General features: G+C 52.0%; 1 protein-coding gene across 5 annotated transcripts; it reads left to right on the top strand.

The window, feature by feature from the left end:
- The first annotated feature begins 57 nt into the window (after positions 1-57).
- ZNF746 (zinc finger protein 746) lies at positions 58-22075 on the top strand. Of its 5 annotated transcripts, none has more exons than XM_035021346.1 (7): positions 58-127; positions 3109-3408; positions 3537-3618; positions 4581-4694; positions 17402-17593; positions 18080-18205; positions 19320-22075. In XM_035021346.1, the coding sequence occupies exons 1-7, from the start codon at positions 104-106 to the stop codon at positions 20393-20395; spliced, it is 1914 nt and encodes a 637-aa protein (XP_034877237.1). In that variant the 5' UTR covers positions 58-103; the 3' UTR covers positions 20396-22075. The 5 variants fall into 5 exon arrangements, with proteins under 5 accessions (XP_034877237.1, XP_034877236.1, XP_034877234.1 ...); XM_035021345.1 differs by having other exon boundaries at positions 19317-22075; XM_035021343.1 differs by having other exon boundaries at positions 3492-3618.
- Positions 22076-26173: the final 4098 nt, after the last annotated feature.

Here is a 26173-nt window from a genome sequence, read left to right as displayed (position 1 = left end):
CCTCAGCGTTCCCTACCCGTGGAGCCGCCCGCGGCGGCGGCGGCGGCGGCGGCGGCGGCGGCGGCGGCGACTTCCTCCGGGCCGGGCCGGACAGTGCACGGCCATGGCCGAGGCGGCCGCGGCTCCGGTAAGGGCGGCCCGCGCGCACCGACGCGCGGACTCGGGGCCCGGGCCCAGCACACGGCGCCGCAGGCCCTGGGGAGGGGCTCTGTGGGCCGGGCCGGGCCGCCGGGCCTGGGCTCCGGCGAGCGGGGCGCGGGGTCCGCCGGGGCCTACGGCGCCCGTCGGCCGGGCCCCCCATTCGCGGCCGAGCCTGAGCAGGGCGGAACCGGCCGACCCCGCAGCGGAGGCCGCCCCACGCCGAGTTCCTGCAGCCCTCCGCGGCTTCCTGCCCCCGCCCCATCCGCTGGCCCCTTCATCTCCGCGCCCCCCACCCGCGTCTCCTTTCTCTGCCCACCGCTCTGCCTCAGCGTTCCCTACCCCCCAGCTCCCCCCAGCGGCCTGGTGGCACCTGGGAGGTGTCCGAAGCGGCTTCGATTCCGCACACGCCGAGTGCCCAGCTCGATCGAGGTCGGGGCGGAAGACAGCTGCTCCCTCTTGTAGAAGCAGGCAGGCACCAGCCCTGTTAGGCATTATTTTGTCCTCACAGCAAACCTGTGGGGTAGGTGCTCGTTCCGTCATACAAAAGAAAAACCCGAGGCCTGGAGAAGTTAACTTGCCTAGGATCGCACAGCTAGAAAGTGTGTGAAAAGAAACAGTTGGTCCGTATTCAGGGACACATTGTGTGTTGGGGAAGCAGACAGGGACCCTGGTGATAACGATGCAAACAGAAAGAGGTGAGTGGTTCTTGCCTTGAGGCAGAAAGGTGCTCTGGGAGGGCAGAGGAAGGAGAGGGAGGGTCTGGCACCCCTTCCTGGCCTGGGCTTCTGTGATTTGAGCTGGGCTTTTGAGGAAGGCTAGGATTTCATCAGGCTGAGTGGACCAGTGGAGCTTTTCCGGTAGGGAGGTCGGCTTGCGCTCAGAGAGAAGGCAGTGCGGAGCCAATTCAAGGCAGTCCCTGCTCCATGGAAGATGGTTTTGGTAGAGAGGCAGTGGGAGAGAAGGCTGCAGGGAGAGTTGGAAGGGGTTTTAATGCCTGGACTTCATCCTATGGGTGGGGAGTCCTTGAAGGATTTGGAGTTCTCTTACCATCGGCTCCTCTCAAGCATAGGGTTTCCACTTCCCTGGCAGGAGTCTGAGGACAGCCCCATATTATCCACCACCCACCGTTTAGTAAGGAGCTGGGCCTGAGCACAAGCGGTCACCACCTCCCACTAAATAGTGCAAAGGCCCATTGAAATGGTAAGCACACTATGTGTGCCTTACTGTTTATAAAGGAGTTTATGCAGGTGTCCTTTTCCTGCAACGCAAAGATTGCATTCATATGGCAGGCAAGTGCACTCGGGGGCCGAATAGGATTTCAGTAGCTGGGGAGCCTGGTGACGAAGCGAATGGAGACTTCTGGAGCAAACTCTTGGAGGCTGGGGTCAGGTGGCAGGGACTGATCAGAAAGGACAAATGGGCAAGGGAAGGAATGGCGGCTGTCGTGGAGGGTGGCCCAGGGTGCCAGCCCAGCACAGTCCCTGCAGCCTCGGGGCAGAAGCACCTGCCTCCTGAGAGCAGGAGTCCCACCCACATCCAGTTGTGTCCCTCTAACGGCTCTCTGCCCATCCAAATCCTTCCCAGCGAAAGCCCTTCCTTCTCCAGGTCAGAGGTCATCCGGCGCGGCCTCCCTCCAAACAACCTCAGAAGCGCTAGGGTGCTTGACAGTTGTTTTTGGCCTCTGCTCGCACACCTCTCACTATTAGGCCCCCATGCTGTAGTTCTCGATGACTTTCTCCAAATGAGCCCACACTGCTCCCCACTAGTCACGTCTTTGTTTTGCAGATAGTCACCAACCATTTGTTTGGGAATAGTTTCCAGAATGTTGTAAGGAAACATGCGCCCTCAGGCACAGCCAGAAGAAGGCGCAGATATCTGGACCTCCTCTCTGACCCAGGGGGGCCCACCTTCACATGTGGGTGGGTCGAGTGGTTCAGCCCCTACCCAAGGCAAAATGTGCCCTTTCCTCGGGGTCTCCAACTGCCAACTGTCAGGTCACTCAAGCTACATGTGAACTTCCCAGCAACAGGGAAGTAAGTCACTGCTTGGGGGAAGCTTTATGACGGTTGTCGCACGCATAAAAGTCTAACTTTATGGCATATATTTTACCTTCCTCACCAATCTGTAAGGTGCGTCACTGATCCCGGAGTAGCTGCAAAAATGTCAGAAAATAATTTTCCCCTTGGGAGGGGTGGGGACAGTGCGAGAAGCAGACTCTCAGGGGGCCCAGTGGACCCGTGTTGATTTTGTCCCCTTGACCCACCCCTGCCACATGGGTCAAAAAGTCTAACTCTTGGCTGGTGGAGATTTGCAGTAATGGTGATTTTTAGTTTAAGGAGGAGTAACTGGGGAGGGGACAAAATCAAATGGCACTGGGGGGAGAGGGACTAGCTGTTTGATTTTTATGTTTATTAAAAAGAGAGAGATGCTTTAAAAAAAAAAAAAAAAAAAGGCAGTTGAGCAATGCTCATGTTTGTGCCGGTTCAGTGAACCAGCTGTTTTTTTTGCTAGGTCATCATCCGTAGACAGTTCCTGTGTGATTATGATGGGAGGTGCTGGCTGGGCTCTAGTAAATCTGCAGTTTACTATTTATCCACTGAAACGCCCCAGCAGTGCTAAGTCACTGTTTATTTAGCAGAATTGCACTGAGCACCTTCCATGGGCCACACACTCTGCTGCAAAAAGCTGAAATACTGCCTTCAGAGAGCCCGTACGGGCAGATGCGGGAGGTCGCCTGCCGGTGCGTGCCGAGCCCTGGAGGGAAGGCACCTGCCCGGACGTTGGCAGTGTCTGAGTTACCCAGAGGAGCTGATCCTAGGCTGAGATGGGGCGTGTGGCCCAGGGCGTCCCCGCTTTCATTCCCAGCTCCGAGCCTTCTGGCCCAGCTCCCCGGCACCTAGGGGAGAGGGGCTCAAGGAACACGGTGGATGGAATGATTGATGGTGGACTTCTCTTTGTTTCTGAAAGATCTCCCCGTGGACGATGGCCGCCACAATTCAGGCCATGGAGAGGAAGATTGAATCGCAGGCTGCCCGCCTGCTTTCGCTGGAAGGGCGGACGGGGATGGCCGAGAAGAAGCTGGCCGACTGCGAGAAGACGGCCGTGGAGTTCGGGAACCAGCTGGAGGGCAAGTGGGCCGTGCTGGGGACCCTGCTGCAGGAGTACGGGCTGCTGCAGAGGCGGCTGGAGAACATGGAGAACCTGCTGAGGAACCGAAATTTCTGGATCCTGCGCCTGCCCCCGGGCAGCAAGGGGGAGGCCCCCAAGGTATCCCTCGGGCACCTGGGGTGGGACAGCCCGAGGGACTGTGCCTGTAAGCGTGTGGGTGAGCATGCGCAACACTGTTCCAGGTGCCCGTGACCTTTGATGACGTGGCCGTGTATTTCTCTGAGCAGGAGTGGGGCAAGCTGGACGAGTGGCAGAAGGAGCTCTACAAGCACGTGATGCGGGGCAACTACGAGACGCTGGTGTCCCTGGGTAAGGCATGATACTCATTCTTCTGTTACATGTGACTTTGAAAGTCCTCAAACCTCTCTCTCCATGCGGGTGGTTTTCGTCACAACAATGTGTAAATCACTAGAAACTCGGACCATGCAAGGAGTTACTTCCTCCTCCTACTGAAGATGAGCATCAAGTGACCGAGTCGGAAGTTCCAACAACCTGGTGAAGTTCATGGGTGGCCAGACAGAGAAGGATGGTGGCATTTCTCCTAACCAGGCACGAAGGACGGACGTCTCTGTCCTGCTGAGACAGAGTCTAAAGCCTCAGGCTGCTTTCATGTCCAGGATGTAATCGACCCACATTCCTTTAGCCTTTTCTTACAGAGATATGTAGCCTGTAAGATACCTGAGGACACTCCTCTGGGTTGGTGGAGAATAAGGGCAGACCATGTTTCCCGTGGCCAGCGCTGTCTTCGTGCCTCGAGGCTCTGCTCCCTCAGACCCCGGGGCCGCGGTCACTCTCTACATGTGCTAGCCCCAAGAGGCTGTTCCTGCCTGGGCTGCCTTCCTCTTGCGATGGTTTCTGTGTGACCCCAGAAGGGAACAGGGGCAGGCGTGACGGTATACTTCAGTTTGAAGAAATGCACTGCTTCTTAAGGGAGAGACTCTATTAGAGTGTCTTCACCTGGGCATGAACATCTGGGGCCAGGTGGTTGTTTGCTGTGGGGCTACTCTGTGCAGTGTAGGATGTTCAGCAGCATCCTGGCCTTGACCCACCAATGCCAGGAGCACCTCACCCCCAACCCCCAGTCGTGACAACCAAAAATGTCTCCTGACTGCCAAATGTCCCCTGGGAGACAGAATTGCCCATGGTTGGGAACCAGTGCTCTATGCTAATCTAGAAGTTTCGTTTCTTGGCCACTCGTGGATTCCCAGGCTGCCTGTCCGCAGCTCTGAATGGAACCACATGGCAAAAGCTAACCTTTCTGTCCTTCTCAGACTACGCCATCTCCAAGCCCGAGGTCCTCTCCCAGACTGAGCAGGGGAAGGAGCCATGCAGCTGGCGTCGCACTGGCCCCAAGGTTCCAGATGTTCCTGTGGACCCGAGTCCAGGTGAGGGGCTGAGAGAAGGCCAGGGACACCAGGCAGTCAGGTGGAAACAGGAAAGTAGAGGGTCAGGGAGGGCACGACCTTCTTTCCAGGAAGAGCCGAGGAGAAGCCTCAGACTTGAATATTTTAAATCTAAGCTTTTCAGTAGTTGAGTTATGACCTGTAGCCTGTTCCCCTAAACTCCAGGAATACTGGAGTGGAAAGAGGCAGCAAACCTGGTCTTTTAGAAAAGAGATAGAGCCAGGGCACACAATTAGGGGGAGAGGGAGGAGGACACTCACAGGGAAGGTAGGAGTGTGTCGAAGACTAAATGTAATTCCTTCCCGGTTTTATGAAGAGCCAGCCTTGCCCCCATCCAGGAGCCAGTCCCATTGGCTGGCCACATGTTTCAACATGATTAGAACGACAGATTTATTTAAGGTGAATCTGGATACCTGAGATCACTGCCTCGGATTTTCCTGAGCCAGGCAGCGCCTCTGAAAGTTAAGGGAGGGACAGGTGGACGCGTGAGAGAAGCCAGGTTACTGAAGTGAAGCCCTCGGCAGGTGTGGGGATGCGACAGCCCATCCCTGACCAGGAGGACCCTCCCCCGCAGCGGGCTCGAGCCTGCTTTCCGCCCAGAAGCGCCGTGTCTGTCCCACCGGCCTCGGGTTCCCCTGGCCTCCGAACACCGGCGTCACCAAAAAGTCTCACCGTGTTTCGTTTGCGATTAATGACGTGCGTCTCCCGTGTTCGCTGTTTGAGCGCAAGTGGGCTTTCAGGCTGCCGGAGCAGAGCCGGCCACAGGGTCGTGCCCCGGAGAGCGCTCGCCAGTTTAGTCCCACAGACGTCCTTTGAGACTTTGCTAGGCGCCAGGGACAGAGCAGCGGGTGGAGGACAGAAAGATGACTAAGCAGGGCGCTGCGGAGTCTGAATGGAGAACAGGACTCTGACACCGAGCCCGGCCTCCTAGCACGGGGGGCGGTTCATCTTACTTAGATCCTCTATGTGGAGGCTTTCGGGTTCCCACCCCGGCATTCGTGAGAGCTAAGAGGGGCCCAGAAACACCGTGGCTGCTAGCGAGACCCCCACCACGCGCTCCCCTCCAACACACACTCCACTCTGCCTCAAGCCCGTCAGCAAGAACCCCGTTACCCCCACCCACCTCAGCGAGAGAAGCTGGACCCCCAGCTCGCTCCTCACCTGCTCCGGGCTTGGGCATCCCCTTGGCAAACGTCCTCTCCACTTCTCTTCAGCTCCTAAATTCTGCCGCTGTGCCTCAGGGAACTCAGCCCCCAGCAAGACCTCGCATCCTCCGGCTCTTGCCCGAGCATCCCCACCCATTCTTGTGCAGATGAGTCCTGGTTCTTCTGGGGGCCCTGCATCCGCTGCGGCCCACCCCTTCCCCCCCCCCCACCGCGTCCCTCCTAGCCCAGGCACGGAAGGCAGCAGTGTCCCTGCTCCATAGGGCCTCTGTGCTAGTCTCCCCTCCTCCCTGGAAACCCCCGCCTTTCACTCAGATGCCTCCCCTCTTCCTGCCGCCTCCTGCAGACCTCATCTCTGCTCCCACCATTGTGGCTGGCGAGGGCAGCATGCACAGACGGCCCTCTGAGCACCCCAGCCTCCACTCCCTCTCCACCACCCACTCTGAGGTCATTCCCTGTTGCTGACAGTGGTGCACCCCTCCCATCATCTTATTTTGAGCTCGGCCCCTCCTGTTCTTGCAGATCTCTCTTCCCAGTGCCCCGACCCCAGCATCTAGCCCTTTCACTGCCCAGCTGGTCCTGGGTGCCCTCTTTGCCCAGCCAGGGCTCTGGTCCAGGGTCACCCTCGCCCCCTGTCCCCTGTTAGTCATTGTGCTCACCCGGCAGAAACATAATCCCTGTTAAATCTGTCTGCCTGTCGTGCACCTGCTCCCATGCAGCTGCACGTGGCTGGGGGGGACCCCCCCCCCCCCCCCCGCCCACAGCCCTCTACGTCTCACCTACAGTCCCGGGGGTGTCTCCTTGGTCCATTCAGTTGCTCAGAGGTTGGCAAACTGGCCTGTAGGCCAAATTGCCCACTGTCTGTTTTTTGGCCCATGAGCTTAGAATGGTTTTCATGTTGAACAAATACTGTTTAACTGAAAAAAGAAACAGAACTCACTGCCCTTCCACCCCACCGGCCTGTCTGTTCCACCCATGCCCTGTTCTCCATGTTGGCTGCCGTGGTCACACCTCCCACTGAAGGCCTGCTCCTCTGGGTACTAGATCCAGTCCAGGCCACCTTGGCAAGGACTTGCCCCCCACCGTCCTTCCCATCAACATCTGCCCCCCCGTCATTTGCCTGGTTTGGACACCAACCACTCGTGACCCCACATCCCTGCAGCGGCCCCCCTCATTTCTGCCCTCGTGTCCCACTCCCCAGGAGCACCCTCCTGCAGTGCCTGCTTTCTCCCATTCCTCTTCCGCTCCGGAGGTCCTTCCATCAACACTCCTGTCAAGGCCACAGGGGCCCCCATAGCATTAAAGGTCTGGTCTTACCATTGGTGATATTTGCCACCATTGATCGCTCTCTTCCCAGATTCGCTGCTTTGACAGGATGCCTCCCCCTCCTGGTTTCCTCCTGCCTTACTTAACACCTTTGCTTTGCTATTTCCCAGTGCTCTTTCTGGCCTCTAAGTGTCGGGGTGCCCTTCCTCCTCTCTATGTGGTGGTCTCTGCCATCCCAGCAGTGGCTGGGAAGGCTCCGCATGCCACCTGGGTGCCAACAGTTCCCATGGTGTGCCTTCTGCCTGGCTCCTCCCTGAATTCACACCCGGCTGCCTGGTCTGTCTCCACTCGGGTGGGATAGACGTCTCATGCCAAGCACACACCCAGCGGAGCTCCTCCTCCCCTCGTCCCTCCACCCCACATCTCCCCTGCTGCAGTGGCCAGCTACCCACCCTCCAGTTGCAGGCCGAGACCCAGGGCTCAGCCCCGGCCCTTTCTCCCGCCCACGGCCATCAGGGATCCTAGTAGCTAGCACTCCCTTCAGACTCGTCCAGAAGGCTGTCACACCCCATCTCCTCTACCCTGCCACCCAGCCCATCATCTCCTGCGGTCACCTCCTGACCAGCCTCCCCCCTCCTGCACTGATCCCCCAGAGTAGGCCCTACGCCCTTTCCTTCAAATCCACTTACTGGCTTCCCACTGCCTCAGGGACTCTGGCTCATGTTTCTGTTTGTGTCTCACTCCCTCTGTTCCCGCCATACCATCCTCCCTGCCGCTTCCCCCAACACTCTGGGCTGCCCCAGCCTCAAGCCTTTGCACTTGTAGCACCCTCTGCCAGGAATGCCCTTCAGGTCCTCCCCAGGCTCCACCCATTACCTCCTTCACGACTCTGCTTATTTAACATTTAAATCGTCACCTTATTTAAAATTGCAGCCCCTGTCCCCACTCAGAATTTCCAGTCTCCTTTCCCTGCTTTGGTTTGTTCTACAGCAGAGAGCATCATCTATTATGTGTATTTCTAGATTGTTATATATATTTCACATTTACAGAATCGATAGAGATCTAGATATTACATGTATTTCAGAGAGAGAGCTGATAGATTTCACGTTTGTAGATTAATATATGGCCGGCCGGGCTCTCCCCATCAGGATGTAAATTTCAAGAGGACAAGCACTTTTATTTCTTTTGTTCATATGATCGTTCCAGGCACCTCGAACTGCCTAGCACAGAGTAGAAATTCAACAATTATTTGTTGAATGTATGTAGCGTACGTAATTTAAAATATTTTTGTGTTATGTGTGTTCAATTCCTTGTTAGATTTCCTAGTCTCATTCCTCCCCAGGGTAACCAGTTGTCCTGAAGTGGATGTTTACCCTTTCCATCCGCATTTGAAAACTTTCATTTAAAGCTATTACATACATACGTAGCCATAAGCAATATATAATATGGTTTTGTGTGTTTTGAGAAATGGTATAAATGTCATTGTATTTATCGCTCAATATCGTGTACTTCAGATTTATCTCTGTTGATGCAGATAGATCAAGTTCATTCATTTTAACAGATGCTTAATATCCCAAAAGCAGCTACATTCCAGCTTGTTCTCCACTGGTCTGTTGATTTGCACTTCAGCTGTTTCTGATTTTTCACTCTCCTGCGTGGTGCCGCAGTGGGCAGTCTTACCCCTGTCTGTCTGTGTCCTGCGCGGCGGCCTCTCCAGGGAACAGACTGGGGTGGACCCCCTGCATCGCTGGGCATGCTTGTCTGCACCTCCACCATTGCCATGGTTACCCAGCTGGTCCTGCTCCCATCAGCAGCCACGAGTGCCCGTTGTCTTACATCCTTGCCCTCCCTCAGCATTAGCTTCTTGCCAGTCTGGTGGAGGTTGAAATGGCATTGTGTTTTAATTTGCGTTTCCCCGACTCTTAGTGAAGTGGAGCATCCTTTTCGTGTTTACTTGGTTTCTTCAGTGGATTGTCTTTTTCTGTTTTTCTACTGTTGCTTTTCACTCTCTTACTGATTCAGACTTCTGTCTGTAGGTTCTGGATCCAAACGCTTCATCTGTTATTTGCATCACAAATGTCTTCTCCCAGCCTGTGGCAGGTCTTTTAACTTTGTCTTGCTTGTACAGAAGTCTTAATTTTGGGTACAGTCAAACCTACCAGTGTTTTCCTTTATGATCTGCTTTTTCTATCTTAGGATAGCCTTCCCTTCCTCACTGCAGGTCAGAAAGACATTCTTCTCCATCTTCTTATAAAACTTTTAAAGTTTTGCTTTGCACATTTAAGTCTTTAATTTATCGAGAATTAATATTTGTGTAGGTTACGAGGGAGAATTTAAATTTTTTTCCCCACAAGGACATCTGATTTCCCAACAAAGGCTGCTGAATATTCTGTCTTTTCTGCAATGATTTTTAATGCAGTTTGGTCATGAACCAGGTTCCCATGCATGCACTTGGTTTCTGGGCTCTTTATTCTGGTTTTTTGGTCTTTGTCTCTACGCCAACACTCCCTGTTTTAGCTTCATAAGAAGCCCTCAGATCTAGAAGACTAAGCCTTCCCTACTCGCTCTTCAAAAACTTTTCAAGACCCTGTTCATGAGTTTCAGAATCTTTATGTCAAGTTCTCAGAAAATCCTGCTGGAATTTTTATTGGAACTGCATTTACTTTATCATTTTATTTCTGGAGAATAAGCTTCCTCACAATATGAGGGGGCTCTCCCCATGGGAAGACTCACTGAGTGAAGGCTTCTGGGTGGCCTGAATAGGCTTCACGGTTTTCTCCAATTGTTGTTTCTATTGTGAATGGCATTTTCATATTAACTACATTTTAAATAGTTATTACAAGTATATAGCTCTGCTGTTGAGTTTCTTTAGTAAAAGACCCCTTTTGCTCAACCTCCTTATTATTTCTAGTGATTGACTTGTCAGTTTAGATTCTCATGGATTTTGTTCTGGAGACGGTTATGCCTTCCTCAGATAACATAAAAGTTCTCTCTTCTTTTAAAATTGTTATAACTGTATTCTTCTTGTTTGGCAGTTTGGCCAGGATGTTGTTGAGTACTCCCAGAGATGGCCAGCATCCTTATCTGTGAGGTGCTTCGAAGGTCTGGGCAGTAAGGATGGTTTTTGCCATAGACTTTTGATGATACTCTTATTATAAGTTTATAGACATGGGACACCTGGGTGGCTCAGTCGGTTAAGCATCTGTCTTCGGCTCGGACTGTGGTCCCAGGGTCCTGGGATCGAGTCCTGCATCGGGATCCCTGCTCAGCGGGGACCCTGCTTCTCCCATCTGCTGCTCCCCCTTCTTGTGCTGCTCTCTCTCTCTGATAAACAAAAATCTTAAAAAAAAAAAACACAGAATAAAATCCATGTAACCCTTAGAGAGTAAGAGTCGACACCCACATTCTCAATACCCCAGCATCAGAAATAGATCACAACCCAGAGCCTTCCATCGCCCCGTGGTCCCTCTCTGATCCCATTCCCCTCCCTTCCTTTTACAGATAACCAGAAAATTCAGAAGGAGATGTGATCAGTCCCTTGCTTTTCTTTATATTTTTATTCTTTATATATATATTCCTAAATAACACTGTGAACTTTGTAGGAATGAGCTCACACCATCCATATTCTTCTTTAGCTTGCTTTTCTTGCTGGCCCTTGTTTCTGAGAGTTGTCCAGTGTTGACGCAGTACAGCTTCCCCTTTTCCTTTTCACCACTTCATGGTTTTCTGCTTTACAATGGCGACACGGTGCGTGCACTCCTTCTGTTGATGGGCGTTTGCGCTGTTCCTAACTTGTTTGCTTTTAGGAACGATGCTGTTGTGAAAATTGTGAAGCATGTGTCAAAAGTTTCTCTAGGTGTAGACCCGGGAGTGGAACTGCTGGGTTGTAGGAAAGATGTATGTTGGGCTTTTCCCGGTCACGTCTGAGTGCTCTGTAAAGTGGCCTGCCCACGGTGCCCAGCTGCCCACGGCCCCTCATCCTCGCCAGCCCTGGGAACGCCTCCCATCCTCATCTCTGCCCATCTGGAGGGAGTGCATCGGTTTAAAATTCCTATTTTAAAATGTGCATTTTCCCAATTAACAAGATTGAACATTACATCCTCTGTGTACAGGCCACTTGTCTGCTCTTCTGTGAAATGCCTGTTTATGCCTTTTGTCTGTTTTTCTTTTGTTTTCCCTTTACTTATTGATTTGTAGGAGCTCCTTTCATGTTCTGAATATTAATCTTTTTCTCTGGCGGGTGTATTGCTAATATCTTCTCCATTTATGGTATATTTTAAAGAACAGATGCTTTTGATTTTTTTTTTTTAAGATTTTTTTTTTTTTTTTTATTCATGAGAGACAGAGCGAGAGAGAAAGGCAGAGGGAGAAGCAGGCTCCCCGCAGAGCAGGGAGCCCGATGCGGGACTCGATCCCAGGACCCTGGGATCATGGCCTGAGCCGAAAGCAGATGCTTAACCATCTGAGCCACCCAGGCGCCCCAGATGCTTTTGATTTTAATACACTTGGATTTTACCTTTATGATTTGTCCTTTTTATGTCATAAACAAGAAATTTCCCCTACCTCAAAGCAGTACACCATCTCACGTTTGCTTTAAAAGTTCTGCCTTTCACATTCAAGCGCTTAGTGGCAGAGGGAGGTTGGGACCCTGGTTCTTTCTCACCAGCGCTTTGGGTCATCTTTTCCTTTGCTCTGGGGGTCATCTTCCTAATTACCTTGTAACAAGTTCTGTGAAAAATCCAACTGGGATTGTGGTTGGAGTTGCATTCACTCTCTTAATCACGTTGGAGAGAATGGACCCCTCTGCGGTATTGAGGCACGTTACTGGGGAATGTCCTCAACCTCCTCAATGTAGCTCATCTGTCTCACGTGCCTCAATGAAGTTTTAGAATTTTCTCCAAATTTGTTGTTAGATACATTCCTAGGTTCCCTGTATTATTTCTTGTTTTTATTTTTATTTTTTTTTAGATTTTTTCCTTGTATTTTTTTAAAAATTGCTATTGTCAGTGGTGGTGTTTTTGTTTTTTTTTTTTAGAGAGAGAGCTTGAGAGCTGGGAGGGGAGGAGCAGAGGGAGAGAGAGAATCTTAAGCAGGCTCCGCTCCCAGCCCAGAGCCTGACACAGGGTTCCATCTCACAACCCTGAGATCAAGACCTGAACGTAAATCAAGAATTGGAAGCTTAACCGACAGAGCCACCCAGGCACCTCTGTGGTGCCTTTTTTTTAACATGCTTTTTCTGTTTGTTGCTGACATCTGCGGGGGGGGTGCTGGAGGGGCAGGGAACTCCTTTTTCCCAGTGCCTGTTCTCATGCAGAAGGGGCTCAATTCTGTGACGTCTCTCTCTCTCTCTACCTCTGGGCATCCTTCCAGGGGGCCCACCAGGAACATACCTCATCATCAGAGAGTTTGGGAGCAGAACTGGACAAGCACAGTCCTTGCCCATCCATCCTCCTTCCCTTGGGCAGCTGGCTGCCCCCAGGGGCCAGGCCGTCTCTGTTGCTCTGCTGGGGACAGGCTCCTTCGCTGTGGCCCAGCAGGGGGTACTTCCTACCCTAAAGTAGTAGAGTTGCACTGACTACTTGACCCTTAATTTTCTACCTCTCTTCTCCTTCGTAATATAAACATACAAGGTCATAAAATACCCTCTAAGTACCACTGTAAATGCAGCTCACACATTTTGATAAATAATATCTTTATTGGCATTGGGTTCCAAATATCTTCTCATTTTCATTGTCATTTGTCCTTAGAGCCTTGGATTATTTAGAAAACATACATATTTTTAAATTTTAGTACATATGAGGAGTTTGGGGATATCTGTTCTTGATTTCTGACCTAATGTTATAGTCAGAAAATAAGGGTATAAAGTATAAATCTTTTAAAATTTACCAAAGTTGGGCGCCTGGGTGGCTCAGTTGGTTAAGCGACTGCCTTCGGCTCAGGTCATGATCCTGGAGTCCCGGGATCGAGTCCCGCGTCGGGCTCCCTGCTCGGCGGGGAGTCTGCTTCTCCCTCTCCCGCTCCTCCCTCTTGTGCTCTCTCTCTCTCTCTCTCTCAAATAAATAAATAAAATCTTAAAAAAAAAAAAAACTCCTTAAAAAAAAAATCTTTAAAAAAATAAATAAATAAATAAAATAAAATTTACCAAAGTTCAGGGGCACCTGGATGGCTCAGTCGTTAAGCATCTGCCTTCGGCTCAGGTCATGATCCCAGGGCTCTGGGATCAAGCTCCACATCGGGCTCCTGCTCCGCGGGAAGCCTGCTTCTCCCTCTCCCGCTCCCCCTGCTTGTGTTCCCTCTCTCGCTGTGTCTCTCTGTCAAATAAATAAATAAAATCTTCAAAAAAAAATTTACCAAAGTTCATTTTATGGTCTAGAAAGTGTTCATTTTTCCTTACTGTTCTGCGTGGCTTGAAAAACTTGTGTTTTCCTTGTCTTTAGAGTCTACTACGTCCACTTGATCGGGTTTGTTAACAGTGTTACTCGAATTTCCTATAACCTTGAGTCAGCTAGATTTATCAGTTACAGAAACAGGTGTGTTGAAACCCCCCGCTGAGAAGTTAGGAGTTGTTTCTTTCTCCCGGAGTTTTGCTTTATTATTTTGAAGCCAAGGTATTAGATTAAACATTTAGAATTATTTTCTCTTTCTGGTCAATGTAACATTGCACAGGGACCCTTTTTTTTATTTCTATGAATATTTCTCTTTTCAAAATCTATTTCCTCTGATATGGTATAACTACATCTTTTTTAAAAATGTCTTTATTCTGGCTTTTATTCTTTTACACTGCTCTTGCATCCTTTTGTTTTAATTGCGTCTTTTGCAAACAGCATATAGCTAGGTTTCTTGTTCGGTTTTTTGTTGTTGCTGTTGTTTTATTTTATTTATTTATTTACCAGAGAGAAAGAGAGAGCACAAGCAGGGGGAGTAGCAGGCAGAGGGAGAAGCAGACTCCCTGCTGAGCAGGGAGCCCGATGTGGGACTCGATCCCAGGACCCTGGGATCACGACCTGAGCCGAAGGCAGACGCTTAACTCACTGAGCCACCCAGGCACCCCAGTTTCTTGTTCTTTTTTAGTGTGATCATCTTTACCTTTTAAATGTCCAGAACAGTGGGCACTAGGCACATGTGGTTGTTGGTCACTTAAAAAGTGCTGTAAAAGGGCACCTGGGTGGCGTAGTCGGTTAAGCGTCTGCCTCTGGCTCAGGTCAGGATCCCAGGGTCCCAGGATTGAGCCCCGTGTCAGGCTCCCTCTCAGTGGGGAGTCTGCTTCTCTGTCTCCCCCCATTTCCTGTACTCTCTTTCTCTCTCATTCTCAAATAAATAGATAAAACTTAAAAAAAAAGTGATGTAAAGATGAAATACATAAATTTTGGATATATTGGGTTAAGTAAAATATATTATTAAAATTAATTTCACCTGTTCCTTTTTATTTATTTATTTTTTAACATAACTATTAGAAAACCTAGAATGAGGGGCGCCTGGGTGGCTCAGTCGTTAAGCATCTGCCTTCAGCTCAGGTCATAGTCCCAGGGTCCTGGGATCGCGCCCCGCATCAGGCTCCCTGCTCGGTGGGAAGCCTGCTTCTCTCCTTCTCCCCCTGCTTGTGTTCCCTCCCTTGCTATGTCTCTGTCAAATAAATAAAATCTTCAAAAAAAAAAAAAAGAAAACCTAGAATGAGCTACATGGCCTACATGGTTTCTCCAATGGACAATGCCGGTCCACCCTGCTTACACTGATTGTGTTCGCTAGCATGTTTGGATTCTCACTCACCATCTTGACTTGTGTTCAGACCTTAGACCACCTTTTCTGTATTTCTTTTTTTTTTAATTTATTTATTTGACAGAGAGAGAGACACAGCGAGAGAGGGAACACAAGCAGAGGGAGTGGGAGAGGGAGAAGCAGGCTCCCCACGAAGCAGGGAGCCCAATGTGGGGCTCGATCCCAGGACCCTGGGATCATGACCTGAGCCAAAGGCAGACGCTCAACGCCTGAGCCACCCAGGCGCTCCTCTATTTCTTTTTTAGTACTTTTCCTTTGAGAGTTCTTCATTTAGATTCTTTCTTCCTCAAACTATTTTTTTCCTTTTTTTTCTTTTAAGATATTATTTATTTATTTGAGAGAGAGAGAGAGCACAAACGGGGGTCGGGCAAAGGGAGGAGAAGCAGGGACCCCCCCAACTCTGGACTCGATCCCAGAGTCCTGGGATCATGACCTGGACTGAAGGCAGACACTTAACCAACTGAGCCACTCAGGCGCCTCTCAAACTAGTATTATTTTTAATTAGTTTGGAAGTTATATGTTCTGTTTCTGTTCTTTTAGAGGTGACTTTAGGAGTTTTTTTTTTTTTCTTTACAAACATATCCCTTAGAAGTTTTTGTGGGTCTGTGAGTGACAGACTCTCAGTTTGTGTTCGTATAGGAGTTTTTATGTGTCTGAAAATACTCTTATTCCATCCCTGTATTTGAGGGATATGGATTCTTGTGTGAATGTTATTTTCTCCTAGCCCCTTGAAGATGCTTTGCTGAGAGGGAGAAGCTGAGAAGCCATCCAACCGTCCCGCCATTGTGGCCTGGTGGGCGGTCTGCCTTGTCCTCCGCCAAGCAGGCCTCTGACTCTGGGGGCCTGCAGTCTTTCCGCATGTCCAGGCAGGGATTTCTTTCTCTTGATCCAGCTTTAATCATCAGTAGTTTTCAACAGTTTGGGAAATTTTGCAGTATTATCTCTCTGAATATTGCCTTGCCCGCCTTCTCCCTACTTGTTTATTCTGGAATGTTTTTGTACTGTCCTTCATAACGGTGGACGTCTCTTCATATTTTCAGCTCCGTCCATCATTTCTTATCTGTCTTCTAGTTAGCTCACCAGCCTCGGCTCGGTTCTTTGCTCTCTGTTGTTTTGCCTATAAACTGGATTTTTAAATTTCAGTGATTTTATTTTACACTTCCAAAGTTATATTTTCTTCTTTTTTCAAAATCTGATCGGTCTATTTGGGTAGGCTCTGATTTATCAGACTCTCCCCCTTTTTACTTTTCCAAATATATTAAACTTTATATTCGGCATATTCCAGTATCCAGCGTCTCTGCAGGCCAGATCCTGCAGTACATGACCTCTGACCCCCTGAGGGGGCCACTTTTCTTGTTGAGGTGGTAATCTATAGTGGTGAGCTCAGTAACGCCTGCAAGCTATGTGGAAAATGCTCTCCTCCTGAGACTCTCTGTCCGCCTCTGCTGGTCCTCGGGGCCACCACGGTCTCAGCCTGGAGGCTTTCAGGCCACTCTGTCATGTGACCTGGCAGGGGACAGCCTTGGGCACAGGCCGCAGTGCATCAACTCCCAGGGTGGTACTTAGGTCCCCGCACCCTTCGGCTTTTTCTTTTTTCTGTAGTTCTTGGGAGTCAGTTCAGCCACAACTCTCATGTTGTTTGGCTCCTCTTCTGGTTGTAAGTTTAGTTTTTTCATAGGGACCTGAGTTGTGGGGGTGTCCCTGGGGGGCAGGTTTGCATTTGTCTGTGCTGGGGGGCCTCATGGGTTGCGGGGGGGGGTCAGCCAATGTTTCTGTGGATTTCTCAGCTTCTGGTCTCTGCACCGTGTGGGTGGTATGAATTCAGTGTGGGCGTGGGGAAATTCCACTTTCTTAGGGTGGCTATCCCACCCATGGCCCTAGACAGGTGGCAGCTTCCTGGTAGTGCCTTCAGGTGAATGGAATTTTTCTAGTCCCCAGCTCACTAGGACGGAGCCTCATGGCTCAGACAGCTCAGCAGGGCTCTCAGCCTCGCTTGGGCATCAAAGCCCAGTCCCTAAGGCCTGTCTCCTGTTCCAGCGACTCACTGGGTTGCTTGGCTCCTGTTCGAACTCTTGATTGACTTTGCATTTGCTGTTTGATTCTTGTATCTGGAATCTTTCTTTTATGCTCCCTTATATACAGGTGGGGGAGTAAGGTTTTGGGAGATATTTCGAGTGACTTTTTATATAGCATTTCTGCGTTAAAAGTGAGGGCAGGACTTGCCCAGAGCAGCTCAGTCTTCTGCGTGGGCCAGAGGTCGCCCTGAGAATGCCTTCCCATCCTACCCTATGCTCAATACCATGTGACCTCATGCTTTGCCCAGAAGGCCCTGCCGTCCCCTCCGCTCTGGCCTTCCGTTCCCACCAGGTTCTCTTGCTTTTTGACCCCTGTAAGCCCCTGTGTCCACGTCCTTGGTTGGATGTGTGTCCGCCCCAGGCCCGAGGGGCCCTGATGCTGTATGTTCATGCCCTTTCCCTTTCTTAGGCTCGGGGCCCCCAGTTCCTGCCCCTGACCTCTTAATGCAGATCAAGCAGGAGGGCGAGCTCCAGCTCCAGGAGCAGCAGGCTCTGGGGGTAGAGGCATGGGCAGCCGGACAGCCAGATATCGGGGAGGAGCCGTGGGGCCTCAGCCAGCTGGACTCCGGAGCAGGAGACGTCTCTACAGATGCTGCCTCTGGTGAGTGGCCACAACCGGAGCCGACACCAGGAACGAGATGCAGGGACTAAGGGTAGGGTGCAGGGAAGGAGCTTCTGGAAGCACTGTGGGAGCTGTGGGCTCCTGACTCATGGAGAAGTTTCCCCACCTGAAGGCAGGGGGCTGTCCCAAATGATATTTTGCAGGCCCCACCGTGGGTTGGATGATGCTCTTGTCTTGGCATCTCTCTGCCTGACCTTCGTCAGCTGCACTCCTGTTCCTGCCCCCACCACGGGCATTTGAATTGCCAGATGCCTCACATTCAAGAGGACTGTATGAAATAAATAACATCTGAGCTTCCTGGTGCCTCAGAGAAGGAGCAAAAGAGAACTGGGTGCGGGAGAGGCGGGGCTGTTCGCTCCCACAAAAAAGGCGGGGTCTTAGGGTCTAGCCTGTCCTTCCTTTCGCACAGGCTTTCCGTGCCCTTCCTTCCCCTAACCCATGGGCTCTGATCTCTCTTCATTGCAGGTGTCCACTCCAACTTTTCAACCACTCTCCCACCCACTTCCTGGCAGGCGGACCTCCCTCCCCACCATCCTTCTTCAGCATGCTCAGACGGGACACTGAAGCTCAACACAGCGGCCTCCACAGAAGGTATGGGGTGGCAGAGGATGGGAAAGGGTCGCATCTTCCTGGGAGGCTGCCTCAGCCCAGGGTCCTCACTTTTACCAGTGAACGGCCCTGACCTTTCGGCCAAGAGGCCGTTAGGTGTCTGTGATGTTCGGACTCTGTACGGTCTGTCCTTTATCTCCTTCCAAATTCTTACACTTGGACAGCCTTTCTTGAGAATGTTTCCGGCTGTCCCTTTCTCATACGGTCTGAACCAGTCAACCCTGGTAAGCTGATCCATTGAGAGGATGTACCTCCTGCCCAGGCTCAGCAATCCTGGCTCCTGGCTGGCATTGAAAAACCAAAAGCAAACCAGAACCGCTTCTTAGGTATCAGCGCTACCAAAGACAGGTGTCTGAAGGCCAGAATCGGGAAGAACAACTACCGAATTTATGTACTGGCTTTCTTTTCACTTCGGTTTTGAAGGCCAGTTGTCTGTTACTTTAATCATTTCTATCATATTTTATCCCCCCCAAAATGTGCTAAAAGCCTGCGTCCCTGATCTAAAACTTCAGGATGTGAGATTCAAGTGCGTTTATATAAAATCAAAAACATTTGTACTATTTCACTAATATTTTTATCATTAGCTAGCTGGCCACATTTACTGAATGCTTGCTGCCTTCCAAATAGCGTGCTAAGTGCTTTCAGACGTGACATACAACCCTATGAAATAGGGTCTTCATAGAGGAGCTGTTGGTCAGAGAGCTACCTGAAGCCCACAGCTGGCCTGGGGGGGCCGGCGGGGGGAGGACAGTACAATGATAGATCGGCCGGAGCCCAACGCTGGGCTTCTGCCCCTTGGCTACTTGGCCACCAGTGGTCAGCTTCAGGATAAACACATGATTAGTCTTGAGAGCCAGCGTGAACACAGAACGTGGTGAGCAGATACGTTGGCTTTACCTGTGAAGGGCCTCACCCACAGGCTGAGGCAGCCCCAGGCCTGCGGGGAGGATGCCCTGCTGAGCCGGATCCTGAGGCGGGGAGAGTAGGGCTCAGCGGTGGTCGGGGAGCTGAAGAGCCCGATGAAAGTATCAGGCCTTCCTTCTCTAAGCAGGTACCAGGACAGAATGATACGGGGTCTTTCTGTCTTTCTCAGCAGATGTAAAAATTGTGATAAAAACAGAAGTCCAGGAAGAGGAGGTGGTGGCCACACCGGTGCATCCTACTGACCTAGAGGCTCATGGGACCCTGTTTGGACCAGGCCAGGCCACAAGGTTTTTCCCTAGTCCTGTCCAGGAAGGAGCCTGGGAGAACCAGGGCAGCTCCTTCCCCAGCCAGGACCCCGTGCTGGGGCTGAGAGAGCCTGCCCGGCCTGAGCGGGACATGGGTGAGCTCAGCCCGGCCGTGGCCCAGGAGGAGACCCCCCCCGGGGACTGGCTCTTTGGGGGGGTCCGGTGGGGCTGGAATTTCAGGTGTAAACCCCCTGTGGGCCTGAACCCGAGGACTGGGCCCGAGGGGGTGCCCTACACCTCCCCTGACAACGGAGAGGCCGTGCTGGACCCCACCCAGGCCCCGAGACCCTTCAGTGACCCCTGTAAATACCCCGGCCGGACAAAAGGCTTCGGCCACAAGCCAGGCCTGAAGAAGCACCCCGCAGCCCCTCCCGGAGGGCGGCCCTTCACCTGCGCCACGTGCGGGAAGAGCTTCCAGCTGCAGGTCAGCCTGAGCGCGCACCAGCGCAGCTGCGGGCTGCCCGAGGGGGCGCCGGGGGGCGCGGCGGCGGCGGCGGCGGCGGCGGGCGGCGGGGCGCGGGACGGCAGCGCGCTGCGGTGCGGGGAGTGCGGGCGCTGCTTCACGCGGCCGGCCCACCTCATCCGCCACCGCATGCTGCACACGGGCGAGCGGCCCTTCCCCTGCACCGAGTGCGAGAAGCGCTTCACCGAGCGCTCCAAGCTCATCGACCACTACCGAACCCACACGGGCGTGCGGCCCTTCACCTGCACCGTCTGTGGCAAGAGCTTCATCCGCAAGGACCACCTGCGCAAGCACCAGCGCAACCACGCGGCGGGGGCCAAGGGCCCGGCCCGCGGCCAGCCCCTCCCGCCGCTCCCGGCCGGCCCCCCGGACCCCTTCAAGAGCCCGGCCTCTAAAGGACCCTTGGCCTCCACAGACCTTGTGACCGACTGGACTTGTGGCCTGAGCGTCCTGGGACCCAGCGATGGCGCGGACCTGTGAGGCGCCCCCCCCCGCCCCCGGGCGGGCCGGGGCGCCCGGCCCCCTCGCCCCCGCAGGCCGCGCGTGGCCGAAGTCCCACTTGCAGACGTCGGGGTGGTGGTGAAAGCGGAGGCCGGAACGGAGCCTGGGGGAAGGCGATTTCCAAGTTGCTGAACTGATCCCTGGAAAAAGAGAAACTATCCGGCTTCCACCTCTAAACAAAGTAGAACTCTCTGATTGTGAAACTGAGCAGCATAGAATTTTAAGTAATTTAATTATGAAAACTTTTTTTTTTTATTCTTGACGAAAAAAGCTGGAAAATAGTCGTAGCACCAGTTTAAACTTTATAGTATACTTTTGGTTTCCGGAGCGTGTTTGTGTGGACTGTGTCCTTACCAAGTCTGACGTTGTGTGTGCCCGGAGTTGGCCGGCTGGGGACACAGGCCCCACTGATGTCTAGGGATGGGCTGGTGGTGGCACAGAGTTGGGGGGAGTTGAGACCCCCCCCCAAAGCTGTGCTCAGCCTGGGGCGGGGCAGGGCTGCAAGCTCGTCCCATCACCACCTGCTCTACAAGGTGGAAACCCCCCCCCACCTCGTGTCAGCTGGGAGAAGGACTTGCCCACCAGCAGCCGGTCCCATTTCCCAGCTCTCCTCCATCTGAAAAGGCCCCCAAACGGGCTGGCCTATTATGGGCCATCTGTCACCCCTATCGAAAGGGGTCTGGGTGGTGTCACCCTGTTAGGTGACTCAGAGCCTTATAAACAGAGAGTCATCTGAAAACCCAGCGTTAAGGCTGCAGAGGTGAGGCAGCTGAGGCGGGCAAGTGGAACCCTTCGATGTCACACCCCAGCAGAGCCAGGAACAAAGCCTGGCCTGCCCACCCCGGAGTGGGGCCGCTTTCCACTCCAGCGAAATGCCTCTCTTTCCTTTTCTCTCTGTGTGGTGTTTCTTCATTGTCAAAATGCCTTCACTTCGCATCTCATTTGATTACTGTGACCTTGTGAAGCACGCAGGACCAGTATGCTTTCTTGTTAGAGATGAGGAAGTAAATTCCTCAAGGGGGACACATCCCAGCCTCGCTCGGTGAGTGCAAGCTGCCGTGCCCGCAGTCGAGGAGGGGCCTCTGATTAGACGCGGCTCATCCTCCTGGAGCATCAGTTTTGGGGGAGGGAAGGTTTTCGTCTTTGCCCTCTTAAGATTGGTGCATCTGCCGGAGCAAAGTCGTCAGGCGTCAAGATGTAGCTGAGCGCCCGCCCCTCCGGTGTGCATGCTCACCACCCCCACCCGCACCCCGGGGGGCGCCCGGTGGCAGGTCTGAGAGGCTGGGCAAGGGCCGAGCGCTTGTTCATTCCCCGTCTGACATCTCACAGGTAGAATTAGAAGTGGCCCAGCTTTCTTGATTCTACCACACTGCTGTCCCTCCCACACGAGTGTCCATCCCGTTTTGTTGGAACAGCCACTGGACTGGTTCCCTTCCCCCAAATGGGTCACTTGTTTCCCCTGAGGAGCAAGAGACCGTGGCCTCCGTTCAGTCAGCTCCCTCATGCGTACTTTTATTAGGCAATAGACTAGTTAAGAAAATTGTTTCTATGTACTGTATATTTTGTACCTGTTTACACTTCTAATATTGATATAACTGATATTTTGAAAAACAAACGAAGAGGAAACATCCTGTTAAAATAAAACCTAACCAGCACCAAGGCGCTTTGGTCGGTTCCATTCTTAGACCCATGCTTCGGCACCGAGGCCTCCAAACCCCTCTTGCTCGCGGGCTTTGTGGCCAGTTTCCTCACGCCCTCCGCCCTCCGCCTGCGCTTGGTCACCTCAGACCCAGGGAGGCCACCGCCCCTGAGAGCTAGGAGTGGAAGAATCCAGAGAACTTTGACACCGTGGAGGGAAAACCGTAGCGCATCCCGTCGCCGGGCTTCAGAATGTCATCATGGCTTGTGTAATTTGGCTTTATGTAATCTGATGTGATGTACGTGAAGATAGGTCTGGGAGGAAAAGGGCAGAATATCAGAAAACAGCGGGTGCTGGATGTTCTCTCCTCGCATCTTGGCTGGGCAGGGGTGAGGAAAGATCTGATCATGCCTGGGGTGGTGGTTTTCCCGGGCCGGGAGTGAAGTCCGCCGGTGGTGTCTGAGCCGGGCTCACACCCACGTTCCCATCAACCAGAGTTAACGATTGTTAATGTTTTGTCTTGCGTGTTCCGTCTCTTTCACATTTGGATCTTTGTCTTTTTAAGAAAATGAAAATGTAAAATAAAATCTGCGTAAAATTGCCCCAAGGGCACGGGAGTGGGACATGGAGAAAGAGCAGAAGTGGGTCTCAGCCAGGCCCATCGTGATGATGGCGTCACTCGTGACGGGCAGCCCTGACTCTCTCACGCGCTGCTTGCCTACTTCCCTGCTCCCCCACTGGCCATGTCTCCAGTCCTGGGCAATCGGCAAGGGACCCTTCTGGTGTCTGCCCAGCTCGCCATGCCTCCAGCCCAGCGCCGCCCTTGGCCGTTCCCACACGCTCTCCTGCCACACGTCCTGTGTGCGGGAAGCCCAGGTATCATGCCAAAGCCCCCAGCCAGTGTGGTTCACTCAGTGGCCGACTCCCAAGGCTCTGGCTTGGGTGCACTCTCAAAACAGAAAACGTGGGGGCGCCCGGGTGGCTCAGTTGTTAAGCGTCTGCCTTCGGCTCAGGTCATGATCCCAGGGTCCTAGGATCGAGTCCCACATCGGGATCCCTGCTCGGCGGGAAGCCTGCTTCTCCCTCTCCCACTCCCCCTGCTTGTGTTCCTGCTCTCGCTGTTTCTCTCTCTGTCAAATAAATAAAATCTTAAAAAAAAAAAAAAAAAAAGAGAACGTGGGGAGGACAGGGTTGGGGGGGCGGGGGCTGGAGCTCAGTATCAACTTCCACAAGGGGCACCTGATCAGCAGTTAGGGCGACCAGGCGAGCGCCTTGGGCTGGGGGCCCACTGCTGCCCGGAAGCAGCCTGCTTAGGCCAAAGCACAGTGGTCCCTTCTCGGTTAGAGTCCTCTTGCTGCTATGACCACAAACTTGGTGGCTTAAACCAGTACAGATTTGTCTTATGCTTCTAGAAGTCAGAAGTCCAAAATGAATCTTAGGGAGCTAAAATCTAGGTGTCAGCAGGGCTGCGTTCCTCCCGGAGCCCAGAGGAGAATCCATTGCCTCGCTGTTTCCCACTTGTAGCAGCCACCTGCGTCTCTTGGTTCGTGGCCCTCATCTTCCGTGGGAGTCACTCCAACCTCTGCTTCTATCATCACATCATTTTCTGACTTTGACTCTCCTGCCTCCCTCTCGGAATCTTGCACAACCCTGGGCCCACCCAGATAATCCTGAATAACCACTTCATCTGAAGATCCTAATTTAATCACACCTGCAAAGTCCCTTTTGCCATGTGAGGTACCATCTTTTTTTTTTTAAGATTTTGTTTATTTCAGACAGTGCGTGTGCAAGAGAGAGAGAGTACGGGGGGGGGGGGGGGGGGGGCCGGGCAGAGGGAGAAGCAGACTCCCCAATGAGCAGGGAGCCGGATGCAGGGCTCGATCCCAGGACCCCTGGGATCATGACCTGAGCCAAAGGCAGATGCTTAACCAGCCACCCAGGTGCCCCATGTAAGGCACCATAGTCACAGATTCTAGGGATTAGGATGTGGACATCTTTGGGGGGACCATGTTTGGCTTACTACATGTTCCAACTCCCAGGGCAATCCTCATCTCCTGTCTGAGGCCAGGCCAAATCCTCCGTGGATGCTCCTATGTTCTGGCACCAAAATAATGTGCTTAAGTGAGAACATTTGAGGTTCATCATGCTCATCAGCCACCCTCTGCTGCCCATAGAAAGGCACCCATCTTATGCCCGCCTCCTCCTGACATCTTTCTTTACCTTCATCATTCTTCAACTGTGCCGTAACCATTTCAACAACATCAAGACCTGTGAGGGTTGTGCTGGCTCCTTTAAATATTACTCTATTTCATCTCCATTCTCGGGAAGATACCCCTCCTCCTCTGAGGTTCCTGTAACCTTCTCTCTCTCCTTTTCTCTGTCGTTCGTCAGTCTTATTCCACATCATTGAAGGCTTGTCAGAGTCCTCCTGGACCTCAAGGGTGTAACTCCCAGCCCATCCTGCCATCCCTCATACTGACCCAGGGTGACCTTCCTTACTGGGAAATCGGAGCACTCTCACTCTCTGGCTTAAAGTCCTTCAATGACTCCCGTCACCTACTGCTGAAAATCCAAATTTTAGGCCTGCATAGCTGACCCCTCATGAGGTGGCTCCTCCCTATTTTCATCTCCTGCCTAAACTGAACTGCCTGTCTTGCTGCGCACCATGCTGTTCCATGTCTCTGCACATGCTGTTCCCACTGCAGCAGTGCCCCACCCCCCAGCTCCCCCGTGCACCTGGTACACTCCGTACCCCTCAGGTCATGGCTCAGCATCACCCAGCTGTCCCTGGTCTCTGCAGGTGGCACTGATGTCTCCCCTGTTTCTCATAGACCCTTGCTCGGGTTCCTTCTGTCTTCATATTAGGCTCCCCCCTAATTTGTATATAATGTGTTCCTGGAAATGTGTATAAAGGTGTGTGTATAAAGATGAGGCAGTACACTTACCCAAATCCTGAGGCAGCCTTCATTCCCAGACAGCTATAAACAAAGTTCCTGATGTGACGTAATCATCAAGCTCCTTTTAACCCCGAGTGTTGTGCAATTTATACATGGTTATTTAAACACATTAAAAGTACAATTTAGACATTAAACATATATACTCAAATAATCTGTCTTTAAAAATAGGGCAAAAAGGAATAAATGCAAATATTGTGGGTTGTATAACCTGATATAAACATCTGGAAATTCCAGATGGGATATAATAAATATAATTTTAAATACAGAGCTTAGAAAGGAATAAAGGGAAATCCTAGTGTACCAGAAATGAAGACAAAACAACACCCACATTATAAGCAGGTGAACAGCTGCTGCATCTAAGAGGGTGGGTATATAAGAGAAGGGTATATAGGCCTTGGGCTTGTGAAGGTCAGAGTTGGAGCTGATGCCTCCTCCAGAGAAAGTCCCTTGAAGATCTCGTCTTCAGAAAATACATGGTTCAGAAAAAATGCACCCCAACACTAAAAGATGATATGCTGGTTGAGTCCTCAGGAAGCAGAGGCCAAGTCACAGTTTGAAGTGCAGGACGTTTACTGGAGAATAATGCTATAAAAGGTAAAGGCAGGAGGAAGCAGGATTTTGCAGGCCAAGTCTCAGACCAGGACACAGACCTAACATCCATGAACGGGAAGAGGAGTGCAAGCAGGTTTGGGCAGCAGGAACAGAACATACTGTGGTTCCCAGAGTTTGAGCCAACCAAAGGATTCTAGAGCAAATAATTCCTGTTAGAGGAGTCCTGTGTTGAGGAGAAATGCCCAGGCCCTTGGACCCCACCTGCTCCCTCACTGGCTGGGGCTGCCCAAGAACAACGTGAACTTAGCTTGAAAGCCAAGGCATTTCCTGAAGGCATTAATAACTACAGCTGTCAGCTAACTGCACTCCTTGTAGCTGAATGGTAAATTCTGGAAGATCTGAGTGGCAGAACGCCATGGCAGTCACAAATGACAAAAAGCTTATGCCTCAGGCTGGGCTTTGGGTGATGGCAGTGGGCAGGGTGATATATTCCTTAAGAATCTAAAAGTACAGCTTGTATGTCATGGAGGCTGGGATTCAAATTTACATTACCCATAGGGCTGACCAACTGACAAAAACTGAGGCCAATGCACCAGTGAGAGCACTTGA

Source organism: Mirounga leonina, unplaced genomic scaffold (assembly GCF_011800145.1).
Source record: "Mirounga leonina isolate KUSES-001 unplaced genomic scaffold, KU_Mleo_1.0 Mir_174, whole genome shotgun sequence".
NCBI classification, from domain to species: domain Eukaryota; kingdom Metazoa; phylum Chordata; class Mammalia; order Carnivora; family Phocidae; genus Mirounga; species Mirounga leonina.
The sequence above is the reverse complement of the archived record's forward strand: the minus strand, read 5'-3'. Positions and strand labels throughout refer to the sequence as shown.

Coding starts and splice junctions, on each gene's coding strand:
- ZNF746 (XM_035021342.1), top strand. CDS start 104: ATGGCCGAGGCGGCCGCGGCTCCG. Junction 3,619..4,580: donor CGAGACGCTGGTGTCCCTGG/GTAAGGCATGAT, acceptor TGTCCTTCTCAG/ACTACGCCATCTCCAAGCCC. Junction 4,695..17,401: donor TCCTGTGGACCCGAGTCCAG/GTGAGGGGCTGA, acceptor TCCCTTTCTTAG/GCTCGGGGCCCCCAGTTCCT.